This window comes from Haemaphysalis longicornis, unplaced genomic scaffold (genome assembly GCF_048455015.1).
Source record: "Haemaphysalis longicornis isolate Haplotype H1 unplaced genomic scaffold, Haemaphysalis longicornis Haplotype H1 scaffold_1, whole genome shotgun sequence".
Classification (NCBI taxonomy): domain Eukaryota; kingdom Metazoa; phylum Arthropoda; class Arachnida; order Ixodida; family Ixodidae; genus Haemaphysalis; species Haemaphysalis longicornis.
This window is the reverse complement of record NW_027526203.1, coordinates 295,512,530-295,530,621: the sequence shown is the minus strand read 5'-3', so window position 1 is coordinate 295,530,621 and position 18,092 is coordinate 295,512,530. Positions and strand designations below refer to the sequence as shown.

General features: G+C 44.4%; 1 protein-coding gene across 10 annotated transcripts in view; it reads left to right on the top strand.

The window, feature by feature from the left end:
- LOC144148417 (uncharacterized) overlaps positions 1 to 18,092 on the top strand; it is a 203,713-nt gene that overhangs the window by 171,458 nt on the left and 14,163 nt on the right. For all 10 annotated transcript variants that reach the window (XM_077680008.1, XM_077679998.1, XM_077680004.1 and 7 more), the window contains 2 exons: positions 4,695 to 4,787; positions 7,774 to 8,499. In XM_077680008.1, the coding sequence (XP_077536134.1) occupies positions 4,695 to 4,787; positions 7,774 to 8,499 (819 nt within the window). The remainder of the gene's footprint in view (positions 1 to 4,694; positions 4,788 to 7,773; positions 8,500 to 18,092) is intronic.

The window sequence follows — 18,092 nt, the reverse complement described above, 5'->3', positions numbered from 1 at the left end:
GTACTCATCCTAAAGGACTAAAGCTCAAAGCCTTTCCTTACAGTTTACTTATGCTTACGTTTTAGGTTATACACATCCCTAAATCTGAGGCTGAGGCTCAGTTGTGTGATTTTATCATTGTAGGTGGTACTAATTTTTATTAACAGTGCATTGTTAGGTAACGGCATCAGTTTCTGCAAATTTGGTGAGTCCCATTATGTAATTTTTAAAATTAGCACATCTGAAAGAAAAAGCAGACATCACAGCAACTTGGCTACTGTACTGTGTTTTATGATCTTGGGAATGTCGTCGTGGAACTTTATAGTTTGAAAATCACTAAAATAATTTTTCATTCATAATAAATGGCCAGAACATGAAAAACAGCCAAATTTTTTTGTTTTGTACAGATTTTAACGTCATGCATAGCACTGTGCAGTGCGGGATTGGCTCCTTTATCTCTTCATCCTGTGGGATACTGTTTGGAATACCTTCGATTCAAATTACTGTACTTATGATATCCTATGCACTGGCCAATTTTAGGCCCACCCAAGGTTCCCTTCTGCTCCTTAAATAATGAGGAGTCTATAAAAATTTACTTATACATCATACTCCCACGCACTTAGGGCCTTGGAAGCAAAAAAAAAAATTTGAATAATGTAAATGTGGTCAGTGAAAACTAAAAGTGCTCTAGGCATTATTTTAGCCATGAATTGCACTACGAGGAGAATATAATGTTGCATAAACAAATGTGTGGAACACACAATATAGTTTTTGGGTTTTTTTTTTTTTTTTTCATTTTATGTTATCTCTTCAATTCGTTTTCAAAACTAGGTCCAGTACCCAGCCACTTTCATTCAAGCACTGATAATCTTGAGTTACAGTTACAGTTACAGTCTGACTTTTCTTGGTATGTCTCTTGCGTTATACTTATTTTTTGTTTTGTTTTTTATTTGTTGGTGGTTTTGCAGCATCCAAGAAGCAAAAGAAACGTGGCAAGAAGCGCTCTAAAAACTAGCAAATTCATTTCCCAGTGCAAAAAAAGACTGCAACCAGTCATAAAGTATAAGCGCATCAACAGTCTCATCACTCATTGTCTCAACCTGCAAAGAAGCATTTCTCTTCAGCTCCTTTATCACCTTTTTCTCAACCTGCACAGTCTGCACCACTTGTACTGCACTGCTTTATGCTACTGCCACTATACATAAACAAAGCACGGCAGCAATCGCTCACCTGCTAACGGACATGGCAGCGAACACGGCCGAGAATGGGCAGTGCGAGGCTCTGGTAGGCAGCGAGGGGACCCCAAACCTGGTGACGGTGCGCGAAGCAAGCCCCCCGCCCTCGGCGGAAGAGGCTGCACCCAGACCGCTCCTAAAGCGATTCGAGGACTTGCCGGAAATGGTGGAAATGCTGAGCCCGCTCGGTACCGAAGATGATGGGAACAAAACGGACGTTGAAAATTTAAGTGACCACGAGAATATGGACACAGCCGAAGAGAAGACAGCGCTCTCTCATAGGGAAGAGGATTCAGGCGATGAAAATAAGACGGATGTTGAAGATCTCGATATGGGATCTGCACGGCAACACGGTGTCCTGCATGAGGACCCTTCGGCGTCAGATGCACAAGACACTAAGGTCACAGCCAAGCGATTTATTGAAGAGGTGCAGGTGGATAGCGTGGAGCACAAAAGAGTTTCGAAACAAAACAAATTTCACCGGAGTGATGCCAACCACCTTGGTCAGCGACCATCGCATAGCAGGCAACGGTCGCACTCGCAACCTGGCTCCCTGTCCTCTCCTGGGGCAGTGGAGGCTTGTCAGTCCCCACGGTCGGCGTCCTCGGAAACTGAATTTGCAAACTTGTCGGCACACGTTCGTGCAGTGCTCGGAGAGATAGAAGTTCGATCGCTTCAATTCAAGGCCGCTAGCGAAGCAAGGAAAAGTCGGGGCCGATGTGCAACTTCGGGCATGCCTTACCGCCTGGCGGGCCGTGCTGACCAAGAGCGCTTGCTCAGAAAGTTCTTTGTGGAAGAAGATGTCGGCAACCTGACAGATGAGGGGGAGTTCGTTATTATGCCGGAACCCAAGAGTCCCACAGGCCGGCTAACCGCAGGGATAGAAGAGCTTGATGTGAGCTCCGGTGGAACAGATGTGGAAGAGCTGGATGCAGAGCCCCATCGTGCCGTCAACAGTGGGAGAGGTCAGCGGCCACTTTGCTCCCTTTCGCAGCGCTGGTTGCGTCCTTGCTTTCCTCTCTCTTACCCACTAAAATGTGTGTGTACTGCTTGTGTGCTGTCTAGCAGGTTGGGACAAGGCCCCCACTCCTGAACTCCTTGTGGTGTGCTTTCAAAGTTACATCTTGTCCCCGTGATGTCTTGCACTTTCTGGTTTAGGTATTTTTTTCTCAACTTAATGCTGCCTTTGTACTCTTAACATCCGGCCGGTCATTTAATAACTTTATCTTCTCCACTAATGCAAACCTGCATATGCCCATGATTTGCAACTCCTAACACTTCGCAGCACTGCGATAGTACGTATTGATAAGCCCAGGCCTAATTCTGTAAATACGAATCACCGGAAATGCTGTTTTGTACGCATTGCAGTGAACTTACTGGAAAGAATCGCTTTCCAAATTCAGACGTTTAATTCACTGCAGTGACAGTGGCTTGCATGGCCAAATTGAGTAGCCAATCATTAGGTTTAGCCAAATGGGAATTGCTACTTCTTAGTTGTACATAATAACATTGTACTACTTCAGAGAGCAAAACTGGAGCTTGGTGTTGAACAGTACAGAAGATCTGGTCGAGAGATGCCAACAATAAACAGCTTGCTTCTGCGGGGATCTGTAAACATGCATTTTTCTTCTTAGTTTTCCCTTATTAAATTGGCTCATAACTAAAATCTATCTTTACATTCTTTGTATATGGCATTCTGTTCTGAAATCCTAGATGAAAGTAGTCGGCAATATATGCCGGTTGTTTCAGCCTTCATGTCGATTTAGAGAGGCGGTTTCTTTAGGACTGATGTGTCAGTAGTGACAGATGCCAGGAAAATAATCAAACACTGCAATAAATAACTGAAATTCATATTTAGCATTTTGATTGCAGACCTTTAGGCACAAGTTATAATTTCAAAATTGAAGCCAGGCTTTATATAAAGCTAATCTAAGTTTTTTTTTTTTTTTTTTTTTTTTTTTTTTAAGTTTTGAAACATGCATGCTTATCACCTAACTGACATTTAATGCATTGGTGCTCTTGCTTGCAATGGCACCTGGTGCGTGATGCAGTATAGAATGTCTTTGAAGAGGGGACAAATTTCTTCTATCCGATGGATGTTTTATTGCTTTTACCAAGTGGCCTGTGGAGTCGCAAATTGCTTCATCTGCCCCCTAATTCCAAACATCGATGACTGAATTTCAGTGGGCTGATGTCTTTATTACAGTCTTTTGCATATTTTTAATGCTTACTACCTCCACTAATGTGGTGGTCCAAAGGAACCATTGTCTTGTGTCAGTCATAGCTGAAACTTCTTGTACAGCAGCTAAAATGTGCTGTTATTTCTGGTTTGCACCTTCAGTGTGCAGATCTGGATATATATCTCAAATAAAAAAGTGGTGAAACAAACGGTAGTATATTTTAATGCCGTGATGTGTAAACTGTAATATTTCAAGGAAAGATTGTTTATTTTATTGTGCCATGCACATTAGATATGGTGGATAAATGTATAGAGCAAATAAATTGAGTTGCTAATTTTATGGCCCATTTGCTCCTGCATAGTCTAGGTGTAGGGCTACTGTTGCTGAATGGAAGAGCAGTTTTATTTCACTGGAGGGTAACTTGAGAACATTCTTGCCTAACCAAAGCACAACCATGTAAGTTGCAGATCTCATATTCTCATTAGCCTTTGCTTAGCCTGCAACTAAGCAGTGCATGAGTGTATTGGCATTACTGAACGTTTTTGATATGCCCTTTTTTCCCCTTTCGCCAGCTTCTCTGTCTTTGCGTCTGTGGTGTATCTGCTTGCATGCTGTATGTTCACCTCTGTTAGCTTTGTCGTTTGTGTCTCTGTAACCCTCTTTCTTCAGCAACAGTGAACTGAGCTTTGACAATTTCTTGAGGTAGCATTTCATCCTGCTACTCACCCGCATCCCAAATGGCTTTGGTATGTTTGCACTGTTCATTTTTTCTTGCCTGAAGCTGCTTGCATTTCTTGCCTGAAGCTGCTTGCATTGTAACGTATTTTTTCAATGGGCCGTGTATTGCCCTCAATTTTAAAGGCAGTGAGAGGGCAAGAAGACATATTTAATTTTTCTGTTTTGTATGAAACAGAAATAGCTATGTAGCTGTTACAGAAATTCCTGCTAGCTTTTTTTTTTTTCATTTTAATAGCAATTTTAAATACTCGTCCTGTTGAAAGGGTCGGAGACAGTGACTGCAAATTTACGCTGAGCATCTTAATATTTTGGCTGATTGGGTACTTAATGAACAGCCTTTATGCATCTTATAGTAACTAATAAATATGTGTACGTAGCAGCTTTTACACATGCATAGAAGTGTGCTTAAGATTTCATGATCTAAAGGTTGAGTCCAGAACGGCAGCCAAGAGCACTTTTTTGCAATGTACAGATATGTTTTTTTTTTTTTTTTGCGAGCATTTGCTTTGTTATGTGGGAGCTGAACTTGTTGATTCTCATATCTCGTGCTGTTGGCACACAGAATGGACTGAAACGGACCCAGACTCGGGGGAGGTGCGCCACATAATCAGCAAGACGACGCACACCACTGTGACGTCGGTGAGACCGACTGAAGGCAAGTTGCCTCTGCAACAATATTTTGGCTTTATGGTGGACAGACTACATTCTCACGTATAATGAGCCCCGCATTTAACAAACATCCCTAACTGAATTATCATCTTTAGGGAAAAAAAAGAATAACAAGAAACTACACCCTTGCACTCTTAACTTAATAAAGCACGCATTTATAGTTTAGCACTAAACTTTCCAATTTCTCGGTGCAGGCTACACGCACGGAAATACAGTGCTTCATTGCAGTTTGAAGTGTAGCAATCTTTATGACACTAGGGTTATGAAGTTATGCATGCCCAAACCCCATTTTGTGGAACTGCTGCATATTCTACCCATTTTGTGCTAAATTGAAGTATAAAACATTTACTCTGACTTGGTGTTCTCAGCGTAAACGTGCAATGTTGTGTTCCACATTGGTTATCCTTTAAAACTTTCATGCTGCCACCAGAGTGTTTATTTCCTTTTTGTTTTGGTTAGTTTGCATGTTTGCCATGTAAGGTGCACGATGAAGGCTGTTTCTGTTGGAAAGTGCTGCAATAATAGTGGCAAATTCCAGGTTACTCGGGCTACATTTAGTCTATAGCAGCAAACTGAGAAAATTGCAATCACGTCCTCCAAGCAGGGTATGTTCATGGTGGTTAGCAGTAAGTGATGCAGTTGTGTTCACAATGTTATTTGTGCCTACGACCACATCATCAAGTATCACTTTCTAACATAAAAAAATAATTCCACACAAACAAGATTTGGGGGATTCATTGCTTTGTGGTCTTTGTAGACTTTTTTATGCCACTGCTAGCAGTTGTGATGGTCTAATGATGCTGTTGGGTAGAGAAGTATGAATGTAGCTGGTGGTTATCGTATTTATTAATTACTTTCATTGCCTTTTAGTATAGGGCACCTAATGTTGCTTTTCCATGTTCTGGTTGCCATGTCTTGAGCCTTTGTTGCCCATTTGCACACTTCCTTTAAAGTTGGGAAAATGTCTTTTGCACATTTTTGTGTTGCGACTTTCAGACAGAGTGAGTTCATTTGGTCCATGGGCAACTTGTTTTTTCCATTAATATTATCATACAACTGCTGAGTTCCACATCAAAACATGATGGCTAATGTGTTTCCTAGTGTTCTTGAAAGCTACTTTCTTACAATTGCATCCTGAAACTTCTTGCTATCACTACTAATTTACGAGGCACATTTTTGTGGCAAAGGATGTGCAGCTGGCCTGCTTGTTTACAGAAAAGATGTCGTGGGTGGAGCCAGCCAGAATCTTGATGTGCACAGTGCCCATGAAAAGAGCATTTAGGAGTACATGGGCAGCCTTTCTATAATGCTGTGGTATTTCTGCCACACTGAGGACTGCAGACAGACCATAGTTGTTCTTCATAGACGACTCACGCAGCTTGTGTTTGAAGCACTTTGAGACTGTAAAGTTATTAAAAGTACACTTGTCTAACTTGCAGCCATGTAAAAAACTTTGTCACTATTATTGAAGCTGTCACAGAGTATATTTGCATGCGATTGAGCGCTTCCATTTGTTTGTTTCTAAACCTTCAAGTTTTTGTTTACAATGGATGTTGCAGACTTGCATTTGCCCCTTGGTGCACGGTAAATACATTTTTTTAGAGCGGCTTATTGTTTTGCTGTTAGTATATCTCATTTGTGCTTGTGTGTTTTATGTTTTTGTGCAGTTGCGCATTTTTCTGACGTTGGCAGAGCCTGTTGTTGGGACTGGTTTGCATCGGTATACTAGTACTACGTTCTGCTTTGTTGAACTGGCTTCCCTGTGAAACAAAAAAGAAAAAAAAGGGCTTTGTGCCCTTAGTGAAGTGCTGCCACCTCCCTCCCTTTGAGTGTGTTCCCCTCGTATCTGTGCAGCAGTCACCTGGGGAAGGGTTTTAGTGTCTGCTTGCACTATAAGTGCGGTGTTTGCCACACACTTCATCATCATCAGTCAGTCATTTTTCTTTTTTTGAAGAATGGTCGTTTCTGGGCTGTGAACCAGTAAATGCAAAATGTGACAGCCGGAATGCTTGTGTGCTTACCTTGAGCATGAATGTGTAATGTTTTGTGTGTGAATCTGTGAGAACAACTCGAAGCAGTGTGTAGTATGTGGCCAGCACTTGTGGAGACATTAAAATGTTGCCGTATTTGACGGTCTGAACAAAAATTATGATGACCAGTTGGCTGCGATATTACAGTGTATCTAGCTCAGTGAACAGCCTTTAACTTTATGGCACGTCAAGTTGCACTTCAGAGGAAGACGCAAGTTTGGGTACTGCCTCCGAACTTCTACCCTCTCAGCAGAAAGGGGGAAATTCTGTTCAAAACAGAAACTTACGGATTCGCACCAATTTCAAATTTAGCTGCAACCATTACTTTGAATTTTGCCTAATTTTTTTGCTATTTTTTAAACTTCATAAATATCTTTGCTTTTAGAATAAAAGGTCTTATTTTCTGCAAAGTGCAATGGGCATACTATCAGCATGGCAAATAGCATCAAAGGAGTAAAAAATTCCCCTGTGCTGCGCCTCTTTTTTTTAAGAGCTTGCTCACTTGGCTTAGCCTGCATGGACATGTGTATGTGCTGCACTAGAAGTTGGGCTTGTTGCTGAGAGCAGTACTGCTCCCTTGTTTTGGTTTGTAACCGGTTGACTCCACTTTGGTGGCTGCATACAGCGGCACAGCCGTAGTGTGCCACAGCAGGCCCTAGGGGAGCGCCTGCCTGATCGCCTGTATTTTGAAACCTGTGCCTCGTTAGTGCTGCTGCTGCTCACGTTTTTTAAGAAGCCAGCACCTGCACAGTGGGCCGCCTTTTGTTTGCTGCTTGTGTGACACAGGGCAGCATTGTGCAGTGCATGGTGGTCTTTTTGTTTCTTCATGCTCATCAGCATCACATGGTCTTCAAGCGAGAGACAAGGAGCAGCAGTTTTTACACAAAGCAGTATGCCGCTGAGTTGTTCCTCCCCTTCTCCCCTTCCACCCGAATACGACAGGTGCACCTAGGGGCGACACCATGTCCTCCAGCGTAAGTCGTTCATCTAAGGACGACCACCGTGGCTCTGCAGCGAGTGCACCGTCAGACCATGATGAAGCTGAGTCGCTCACGTTCTTCCAAAAGAAAGAGTTTTTCGAGAAGCTGTCTGAGCAGTCGCCACCACAGGAAGCTCTCAGTGCCAGCAGGCTTGGCAGCACCCCGTCACTGGACACAGCACTGACCCGGCCAGCTGTCAGCGTCAAGCCGCGGCCACGCTCAGAGAGCCTCACTTCACAGGGAGAGATTGTTGAAGAGAGCATAGTGTTTGCTGAACGCCTCAGGCTGTTTCAGGGTGGGACTCAGGCGAGCTCAGGGCCAAGTGCTGGCTTTCCTCAGCTCGATGATTTGGCAGAGCAACAACCACATCAAGGCACAGAAGAAAAGGGTCAAGTTGCACCTGATCCCTCACAGCCAAGACGCTTGGAAGAATCGCAGGACCTTGAAGGCAAGGGTGGGACACGACTGCTTGTGCACACTAGTGACGCCGACAAGGAAGCGCTCGACGTGTGCTCTGTACAGGTCTCTGAAGACGCCAGAGATCAGCAGTTTTCTCGCATGAGGGTGCGAGTGCCAGCCCTTGAGGAAAGTGTCGCCCCCACTGAGTCTCCCCAACCGAAAGTGTCACCTCTGCGTGATGCGTACAAAGACTCCCTGTTAACAGCTCAACAAGAAAGTGGCCAAGCCGGTAAGCCAGCTGACCCTAGCACAGTAGTTGATGATGTGTGCCTGGAGCATGGAGCTGCGGCTGATTTAACAGTGTCCAAAGCTGAGCTTCCTAACCAGACTAACAAAGACACATTTGACAGGCCGCTCACGAGGGAACGAGATGCTTCTTCTCTCTTTAGTTCGCAGTCACACTTGCTTGCTTCGGGCCTTCAAATGGGCATTGTGGCCGGACCAGGGATTTTGCAACAGGGAATTATAGCTAGCTCTCAAAGTGGAATTTTAGAGACACTTGGCTCTTCCCCTACAGATTTAATGGCCTCAGAGTTTCCACTGAGAAGTGATGTGTCTCCTGAGCAAGTGGGACCTACAGAAGAGTCTAGGGGTAGGGATGTGGGAAGAATAGGTGCCCTGGTGGCTGCGGCACCTGTTGCAGTGCTGCCAGTTAGTGACATTCTCTCTGGAAAGCAGCTTGAAATGTTAGACATTGCACAAGTTCCTGAGGAGTCGAGCCTCCTAGAAGCAGGGGTACAGCGGCCCACTCACGGTGAATTGTCACAGTCATGCCCCAAAGAAAAAACTATGATAAAGACGGAATATGCTGACATACAGCACAAACTGTCGTCAGCTTTTGGCGAAAGCCTTGCTCCCGTAGAAAGTAAAACCAGCATTATTCAAGGCATGCCTAAAGAGGTGCTTGAAGCGTTTGACAGGTCAACTCAGGAGTTCGTCGCATCTAAGCTGGATGATGAAGAGAGCGAACAAATCATGCACATTGCAAGTGCAACAACAGACTCAGTGCCACGGGAGTTTATCCCTGAACAAGGTGAGAAGGTGGCTAGAGGGGCAACTTCAGAGCCTGATCTAGAAGAACCAGCCAGAGATGCTGCATCACACTTGACTGCATTGCATTTGGCATCTGAGCACGTAGAAATTCCCACTGAAGAAGAAATGGTTGAAGAAGAAAAGCTCCAAGCTTTAATGGCTTCAAGGCTAGGCTCTGAGAGTGTCACAAGAGAAATTGATGAAGACATTTATCGTCAGGACATAGAGGAGTTTATTGCTGTACTGGAGGACTATGAGCCCTTGCCGGCTGGTCACCTGGCAAAATTGAAACCTGGAAGTCGCGATTCTGAGCCTACCCTTGATTCCAAGTTCCTTTCCAAAACTGAACGTGAGAAAGACAAGAAAGCAAAAGAAAGCAGCGGGTGTGTTGAGGTATGTTTCGTTGACGATTCTACAGCATATGACCCCAACTCTTCCTCTCAATTAATGGGCAGCGAGGGCTCTGGTTTGCTCACTGAGGAACACAGCTTGGCAAAACACCACGACCCGGCTACACTGGAACCTTCGGTATCCGGTCACAAGGATGACTTGACAAGTGTTCCTTCGAAGACGAAATTTAAAGAGAAAGAAGAAGAGCACCTTGATGAGTCTTTTTTGATAAGCCATGACAGGGAAGGAACCTCATCTTTTTCTTGTGTAGGGGTGGAAGTGAAAGACCAACAATGCGTAGAGCGTAGTTTGGAGGTAACAAGAGTCAGTGAGTGTGAAGAGAGCCCGGCTGATGACGACCTGGTTGATCGTGCCCACGAGAGCACCAAAATCGATAGAAGCCCTCTCAGTACTGATGGTAGTGCAAAAGATCTTGAAGCTTTGCAGAAGGGCAGTGATTTGAATGTGCAAGAGCTTTTAGACCTTGGCAACAAGATATCTGATGTACCACTGTCGTATGGCAGTGATGACAGAGAAAAAGAAAGCTCTCCAGAAAAGGCTGTGGCAGTAGCTGCTGAAGTGGCAGCAAGTTTGGCAGAGTACTCGTCACACCATGTTGTGAGTGCTGGGTGCCTTGAAGCTGGTGCAGAGGTGCCCTGTTCTTCAGATGAGGACCAGCAGAAAGAACTTTCTAAGTATAAGGAAGTTGAACTTGCAATACCATTTCTTCATGCTGGATCGTCGTCCCTGGAAGAAGAGGTTGAGGATGGTGGAAGTTTTTCAAGTGGTGACCTGCAGGCTGAAAAAATTGCCGAGTTCTTAACTGCAGACTCTGATCTCTCGAGCGAGATGATACATTTTCCTCAAGTTTTTCAAGATAATCTTGCATCTAGCCTTGCATCCAGCACTGCCCCCAGCGGGGAGAAGCGTGTTGGCTTCGTGTTGGATGGGGCAACTGCAGTCCTCGAGCCTGACAGGCAGGGGGAAATTGAGGAGGCCAGTCGCATTGTGGACAGTGTCGTGCACATGGCGAGCAGCCTGGTGGAGTCGCTTCACCCAGTCGGCCCTGATGTTGCCTCGAGTGAAGGCCTATGCGACAGCGGACTCGTTCACGCAGTGGGGAGCCCACCTGAGGGATCTGAAATAAGTGAGACCTTTTCCCAGGCAGGCCCTATGTCAGCCGTCGAGAAGGACCGACAAGAGGGCCTCTTTGGTGTCAAAGAAATGTACCAAGTATTGAAGGAAAGCCGCAGCACCGAAGACCGTGTGCAGTATTCAGTCATGGGAGAACCTCTGATTGCAGATGAATTTGATGACGACGCGGAGCGCCGAAGGCGTAGCTCCCCAGCTGCTGAGTCCATGGATGATCAGGCTCAGATTGAAAAATGCAGCCGCGAGGTGATGATGCAGTTGCTGGACGGGTTTTCAAAGAGCGATGTGGAGCTCGCCGAAGTGCGAACTGAAGACGAAGCGCCGGACATAGAAGATGACGTCCCATCGCCCGAGGCTGGTTCGCAAGAGGAAAAGTCCGTGCCTTCGTCGCAGGACAACAGTGGAGACCTGCAGCCCCAGTTGTCCACAGAGGTGGAAATTGGCAGCCAGGCAAGTGGCGCCCTGGCGCCTCTCTCCGAGCTTGATTACGAGCTGTGTCCAGATGCAGAGCGAACCTCTGGCGATGAAGTGATGGCCACAGGGGTACCGCCACTGGAGCCAGGTACTTCCTTACTTTGTTGCTCTGAGGTGTCAGTCGCCTGCACGCTGTGCATCTTGGGAACGCCTGCCTGCAGCAGAGTGCGACCTCTTGGTTACGTATCTTTTGGTTTGAAGATGCGCCGGACTCTGCTCAGTCACCTCCTCATCATCATTGGTGCCTGCACAAACGGTTCCTTGTTTCTTTCTGTCTGATCCTCACCAGAATAGACACTTTTTCTGCATCACAGCCGGCAGTCAAAGAACGTCGGCTGCATGGGCCAAATGGGGAAGCTTTCAGCCTTTGGGCACCAGTGTTCACAGGGGTGGGATATGGTGAACTGCCACTGGGTGTGCTGACACGAGAAAGGGTCTATTCTTGCTCTGCTGACTGTGGCAGCATTTATTTTTTCGTTGTGGTTTACGGAATGAACGTCTTCAGTTAAATGTTTCTTCAAAAGTTGCTGTGGCAAAGGTTTGGGATGTTAATGCCACTCGTTAATTTGCATGAGGCTGTACTGCAGCAAAGTTTTAAGCATAGAGCCTGTTCACATGCGTGCATGGTGCTGAACTGAAAAGCCACTTCCTGTATTATTCAGTTAGTCTACTTTTAGCACCTAGCTGCCTGAGGTAGATTCATTTTCTTTTTGCACTGGAACATTTTTATAGTGTTTTGACATTGAGGTAGGAAACATACGAAGGGAATCTTTGCTTGTCTACTTTTGATCCCTTGTTTGAGCAGAACAGAGCAGTCGGTTCTGGCATCAAGTGTTTGATAACAGCTGCTGTTTGCATTTGAAGGACGCTGGCACATACTCCTATTCAATCTTTGCATAACTTCTTTCAATTTTGTGAACCTGAGGCAGAAACAAAATGGCTAACCGCTAAAAATGGGCTTCTTTTCCACCTAATATAAAAACAGCATGTAAAGAAGACGTTCTGTATAGTGTGTGTGTGTGTGTATTCTCCCACATGGTGCTTGGGAGGACACGCAGTGGGTGCACAATTTGATTCTTCCTCACTATGAGCCTTAATGTGATGTAAACAGTCTGGTTAGTTGTGAAGAAATTTTGTGTACGAGTTGAGCACTTAATTGCGACTTTAAAGAATGTAATTGTGCACATACACATTGTAAAATTTTACTATAGAAAATATTTGCACGTCATTAATGAAAAACTACGTCTGGTAGACCTGGTGTTTTAATCATTAGACAGCAACCCATTGACCATGTGCCCACAGCTTTAGTTGCTGCTATAATGTACTATGCGTGTGCATACATTGCCGCCACAACCCTGCTATTAGCAGCCAGCTCTGCCAGCATTCGTGCGCTTATACAGTTAAACCTCGATATAACGAAGTCGTACTTGCGGGCGGAAATTTCGTTAAATCGAGGATTTCGTAAAATCGAGGTTTCGATTTTACAGTTCATTTAACCAGCTATTGAGGTTTCAAAACCTTGCCCATCGCCAACTGCTATGTAGTTACCTCTCCACTTAAAGCGAAATTTGTACTAAAACTGGCCGCGAAAATTGTGTGAATTGAGAGTTTCAACACTTAGGCTATGTAATTCGGATAGCCGACGGTAGTTCATGTGTCGTCGTAAAACCGGTGCTTTTTCCGCAACACCTCATTAAATGTGATAGCAGACTAGGTTTCCACTTTTTATTTTTTTCATTGCAGTCTAGTCATTTGAACCCACGTCCATGCCCCATGAACTTCACCCCGGCGAGGTGCTGGTTCGAAGTTACGCCTCTTTTCGTCTGTTCAGTGGTAGGCTTAGGCGCGGCGTTGAGGGGTGCAGCGGGCCAACAGCGGAAGGGTGCTATGAAACTTTCTAAAGACTTTTTTCATGTACAAAAACTCTGCAGTATGGGCGCGGGATGCAACCACGACACTAGAGATACCCATGATTGTGAGTCGAGCGGAGTGTACGCGGACGGACTGTGTGTAGCAGCGCTTACGTGCTCCCGCTAAAGCGGAAAGCTTACAGTAGGTATCTTTCGGCAAAATTCGATTAAGCAATTGCTTTTATGCCCGCTGAGCCCTAAAGAAACCTATTTCTCCGCACCGCAGCTGTCTAATGAACACGGGTGAAACGAAAATGACCACGTTCAAAGAAAGCAATTTATTGCCACCAGCACTCGATGTTTAAGCCATAGTGAAGAAGTCCGTAAGCAGTGTTGAGCGTTTCTTGACCTCGTATGCTGACAGCGCTAACAAGGCTTGCTCTTACACATTTGCGTGCGCCTGCGTGCCTCCACAGAACCAGGCAGAACGTCGATGGCATCCATCACTTCGGTGGCCGTCGGTCTACCGTCGGTTTCCCCGACACTTCCTCAGGCTCTTGTTCGAAACACTTTTCTTTCCCTTGGAGTGCTCACGCTGCTTACAAGACTCACATAATGATGCAGGAGCAAAATATTAATGTGGTTATCAGCGAGCACAACCTAGAGCAGCAGCACCGTGAGGAAGGACGCGTAGAAAAAAAGCTTGAAGTAGGCTTCGGCAGCCTAAGCATAGAGGGCGCTGGCGTAGGCAACGACATGGGAAGGGCGTACAGGCACAGAGCCCGTGTACATTCGAAGAGGTTTAAAACAAGGGTGCCCCCTTTCGCCATTGCTGTTCACACTTTACAATAGAGGAATGGAAAAACGATTGGAGGAAAGTGGATTAGGCTTTTACTTGTCGTACCGAAGCAATGGAGAGTTGGTGGAACAACGGATTTCGGGATTGATGTACGCGGACGATATAGTGTTGCTGGCAGATAATGCGGAAGACCTTCAAAAACTGGCCGACATTTGTGGTGATGAGGCAACGTACCTAGGCCTACATTTTAACCCACAGAAATCTGGAGTCATGGTGTTCAATGAGGAAGCTCATACAGCACCAATAAGAATTCAACAGGAAGCCATACCACTAGTAAATAAGTACAAATACTTGGGGATCTGGCTTAATGAAGGAAAAGGCTACCTGAATGCCCATGAAGAACACCTCAAACTGAAAGGGAGACGAAATGCAGCAGTAATGAAACATAGAGCACTTTGGGGATACAATAAGTACGAGGTAGTGCGAGGCGTCTGGAAAGGGGTAATGGTGCCGGCGCTCACATTCTCTAATGCCGTATTATGCTTAAAGTCCGATATACTGTCAGGACTGGAGGTCAACCAAAAGGCAGTCGGCAGATTAGCACTGGGAGCTCACAGTAAGACTACAAATGAGGCGGTACAAGGCGACATGGGTTGGGCTTCATTTGAGGCGAGGGAAGCGCAAAGTAAGATACGTTTTGAGGAGCGGCTTAGACATTTAGATGAGAAGAACTGGGCAGCCAGAGTGCACAGGTACGTGTACCTTAAAAGTGTGGACACCCAATGGCGGAAGAGGACGAAAAAGCTGGCGACCAAATATACCTTGACCGCGGCAAATAAACAAGGGGGAGCCGTTAAAAAGCAAGTGAAGGAAACAGAGACGCTCATGTGGAAAGAGAGGATGGAAAAGAAGGGATCGCTGGGAATCTACAAAGCAAGCAAAAAAGAGATCCGGAAAGAGAACTTTTATGACAACAATAAAGGTAGTGCGTTGCTCTTTGAGGCGCGGGCTGGCTGCTTGAGAACTCGAATTTACATGAGCAAATATTCTTCACAGGATGAGACATGTGTTGTATGTGGCAGGGATAAAGAAACAATCGACCACATAGTAATAGGATGCCAAAAGGTTCAGCCGGATAGAATTGGGGTGAAAGTCCTACTTCCTGAGGCACTGGGCTTCGCAATTGATGGAAGCATTAACTGGTCAGCAGTAGGCATTACTAAGCAGCGGTTAGAGTATTGGTGGAAAAAAAGCAGGGAAGTCGATAAAATAACATCCCAGCCAGGGGTAGCGGCAGGGCAGAATTTAAAAAAAATCCGATTTGAGGGACTAAATTTAAATTCAAACTACTAAGATAGGCTAGATGGCACACGCCGTCACCCCGATTCAAAGGGGAGGCCTTTAATCATCATCATCATCACGGAGACGTCAAAATGGTGGCCGCACTATTCAACTGTTTATGACCACTAGCAGTTTGAGCAGCTTCTTTCATCGCTTTGAATTGTTGTCAACCGCAGATTTCACCGTTTTTCTTTCATTTTAGCCGTTTAAGAGTTAATGCGAGTACTGAATGTTTTCAATGTAGGCTCTGAGAGGCAAAATAAAACGTGCCTCGACCGGAATTTCGTTCTTCCTTTCTTGCCGTGACTTCGTTAAATCGGGAGCGCCGCACGAAATTACTTTGTAAAATCGAGATAAAAATACATGCATTTAGCAAAATTTTGATGGAAAACTTGAAAAAATTCGTTATATCGCGCGAATTTCGTTAAATCGAGGTTCGTTATATCGAGGTTCAACTGTACTACTAGGTCTCAGAAAGCAAACTTCTGTATACATTACCATAAATCTACTAACTCTGTGCAGAGCTTTTTTTTTTTTTTTTTTTTTTTCATAAGTAAATAACCGTAATATTCATTTGAATGGGCCTTCGGCCGTGAAAGATTGCTTCAAAGTTTGTTGCAAGGTTACTTTTGAGGCTGCTTTGCGTAATAGTCGGAAATGCCGTCAAATTCAGTTCCTAATTCTTTATACATCTGTAGAAATGGATTATATTTTCTAGAGCACATTTCTTGCTTGTAAAGCATAACTAAACTGGGAAACTTATTGTGTCTGCTTGCTAAACAGCTTTTAATAGGTGAGCTCAGTATTAAACAACCTTTGAGGTGAAGTCATTGAGTGTGAATGTTTGCCAGTGCACTGCCGTGGTGCAGCACATTGTGTTAGTTTTTCAAGTGCACTAGCATGATGCACTCACATAGGGGTAGGTGTCTGATGCATGAAAAAACAGTTCCAAAGTAATGAATCTCATTATCACAATTGCACACATTTCTTACATGTGCAGGTGGTTAGGAAAGCAATCTCACTGTGAAACGGTTATTTGAGTCCACACTTCATTTGAACACCTAGTGTCATTTTTAACTAATCTTCCCCCAAAACTATGTGCATTAAAACCTATAAAGACTGTATACATAGGGTCCTTGAGCTTCAGGTTTCATCTTTATTTAAAATCAGGGGGTTAAAATTGCAGGTTATTTCTAAACTTGCAAACTGGGAAGCAGTCAGGTTTTCAAATGTAAGAAATGTTTTTCACGAAATTTTGGTTTTATTTTGTAAACCAGAAAAGGATAACCATCGGCACTAATACCTTTGTTGAAATGTTTACCAGAGAACTGGTAACAATGCAAAAAGGAAGTTTTCAAGTTCGTGGCATCTCTGCAAGTATTACACGCATGCCTACATGTTTGCACGCACACACGTGCATACAAGCCTCTGGAAGGAAATGCTATTGCTGTGCTCCTAGTGTCAGTATATATGTATTAGTATATATGTATTCTCAAAAGTAGTTCATGCCAGCGTATTGCCAGTAGATAACCAACAGATAACCCTTCATATGTTTCCTTGCCTGCAGCGCGACCTTATTTGTATGCACGCAGTTGGTGGCTTTCTATTTTTGTTTCTTTTTTGCTTTTTAAGGGAGGAGTTTTGGTGGGTGAATAATTACCCTTGGCTTTGGGTTTAGTGTGTGCACCTCTGTTGCTTGTGTTTTTTGTCAGTTATCATGAAGAATTTCTGCATGCTCGACATGTTGGTTGCTGATGGGTTTCACGTAAACTCGGTGTGCTGAGTAGTCTTCGTTTTTGCATCAAGCTGCTGTCTTCTGTGCCTGTTAACACCAAATACTTTATGAAATCTTATATTGTGCAGGAAATCAACTGGTAACTTTGTTGTTTTTGTTGTGTGGTGTTTGACCGGTTTTGTTCTAGGAAAATTAGTAAATGTCGTGAAAGCATTTAGAATAGCTTGTAATACATATTGTGGTTGTATTTTAATCGCAGTAAATGTGGCAGGCTGAAATTGGTGTAACAAGCTCATTCTTATTGAAGTAAGGTTTGTTGTTCCTGCCTAGAATAAACTTGTGGCTAGTGGTAGCTTCGAAAATTTCTGTGGTAGATGTTTGCTAACAGATGAAGAATGACAGCAGTGAATTTGTTTTCATCTTGTTGCCTTTGATTGCTGAGCAGTTTTTTGTTGTTCCAGGCATCGTTAAGAAATGTTCTGTCCTGTAAAATTTCAATAATTTTGCTACTCTACCTGATGAACCCACTATGTATTTTGAAGGGCAACACAGCAGATGCTGCCACCTCCTATATATTATATTGCTACGCTCTGTACTTAGTCAGCCTAAATTTCCCTCAAGCATTTTTTTTTTATTTGGTGCCTCAGCTTTTTAGGCACATAAGTATGTTGTTCAGGTCACAGGTGTAGGTCAAAACAGCCGGCTCTTACTTTTTTTTTTTCTCTCTCTCTCTGTTCGCCAAGTGTCAAACTGAAAACTGGAGTGGAACCGGTATTTTTGCCAGAAATGAACCCATACCCAAACCATAACCGAACCAAAAAAAATTACTGTTACTGGTTTATGAGGAAACATTCGACCGTGTGCAGTAGGTAGCGCATGGTCAATGCCATTTGGAGCCTCACTCTTTTGCATACCATCAACTTCGTAGTTGCTCACGTTAATCATGAGAATAGAGGCGCTGCGTCCTGGGTCATGACATCGGTAACGGGATGCGCACCAACATTGGAAGCCTGCGTTGCTGCAGGTCGTGAACACAAAGTGCGAGGTGG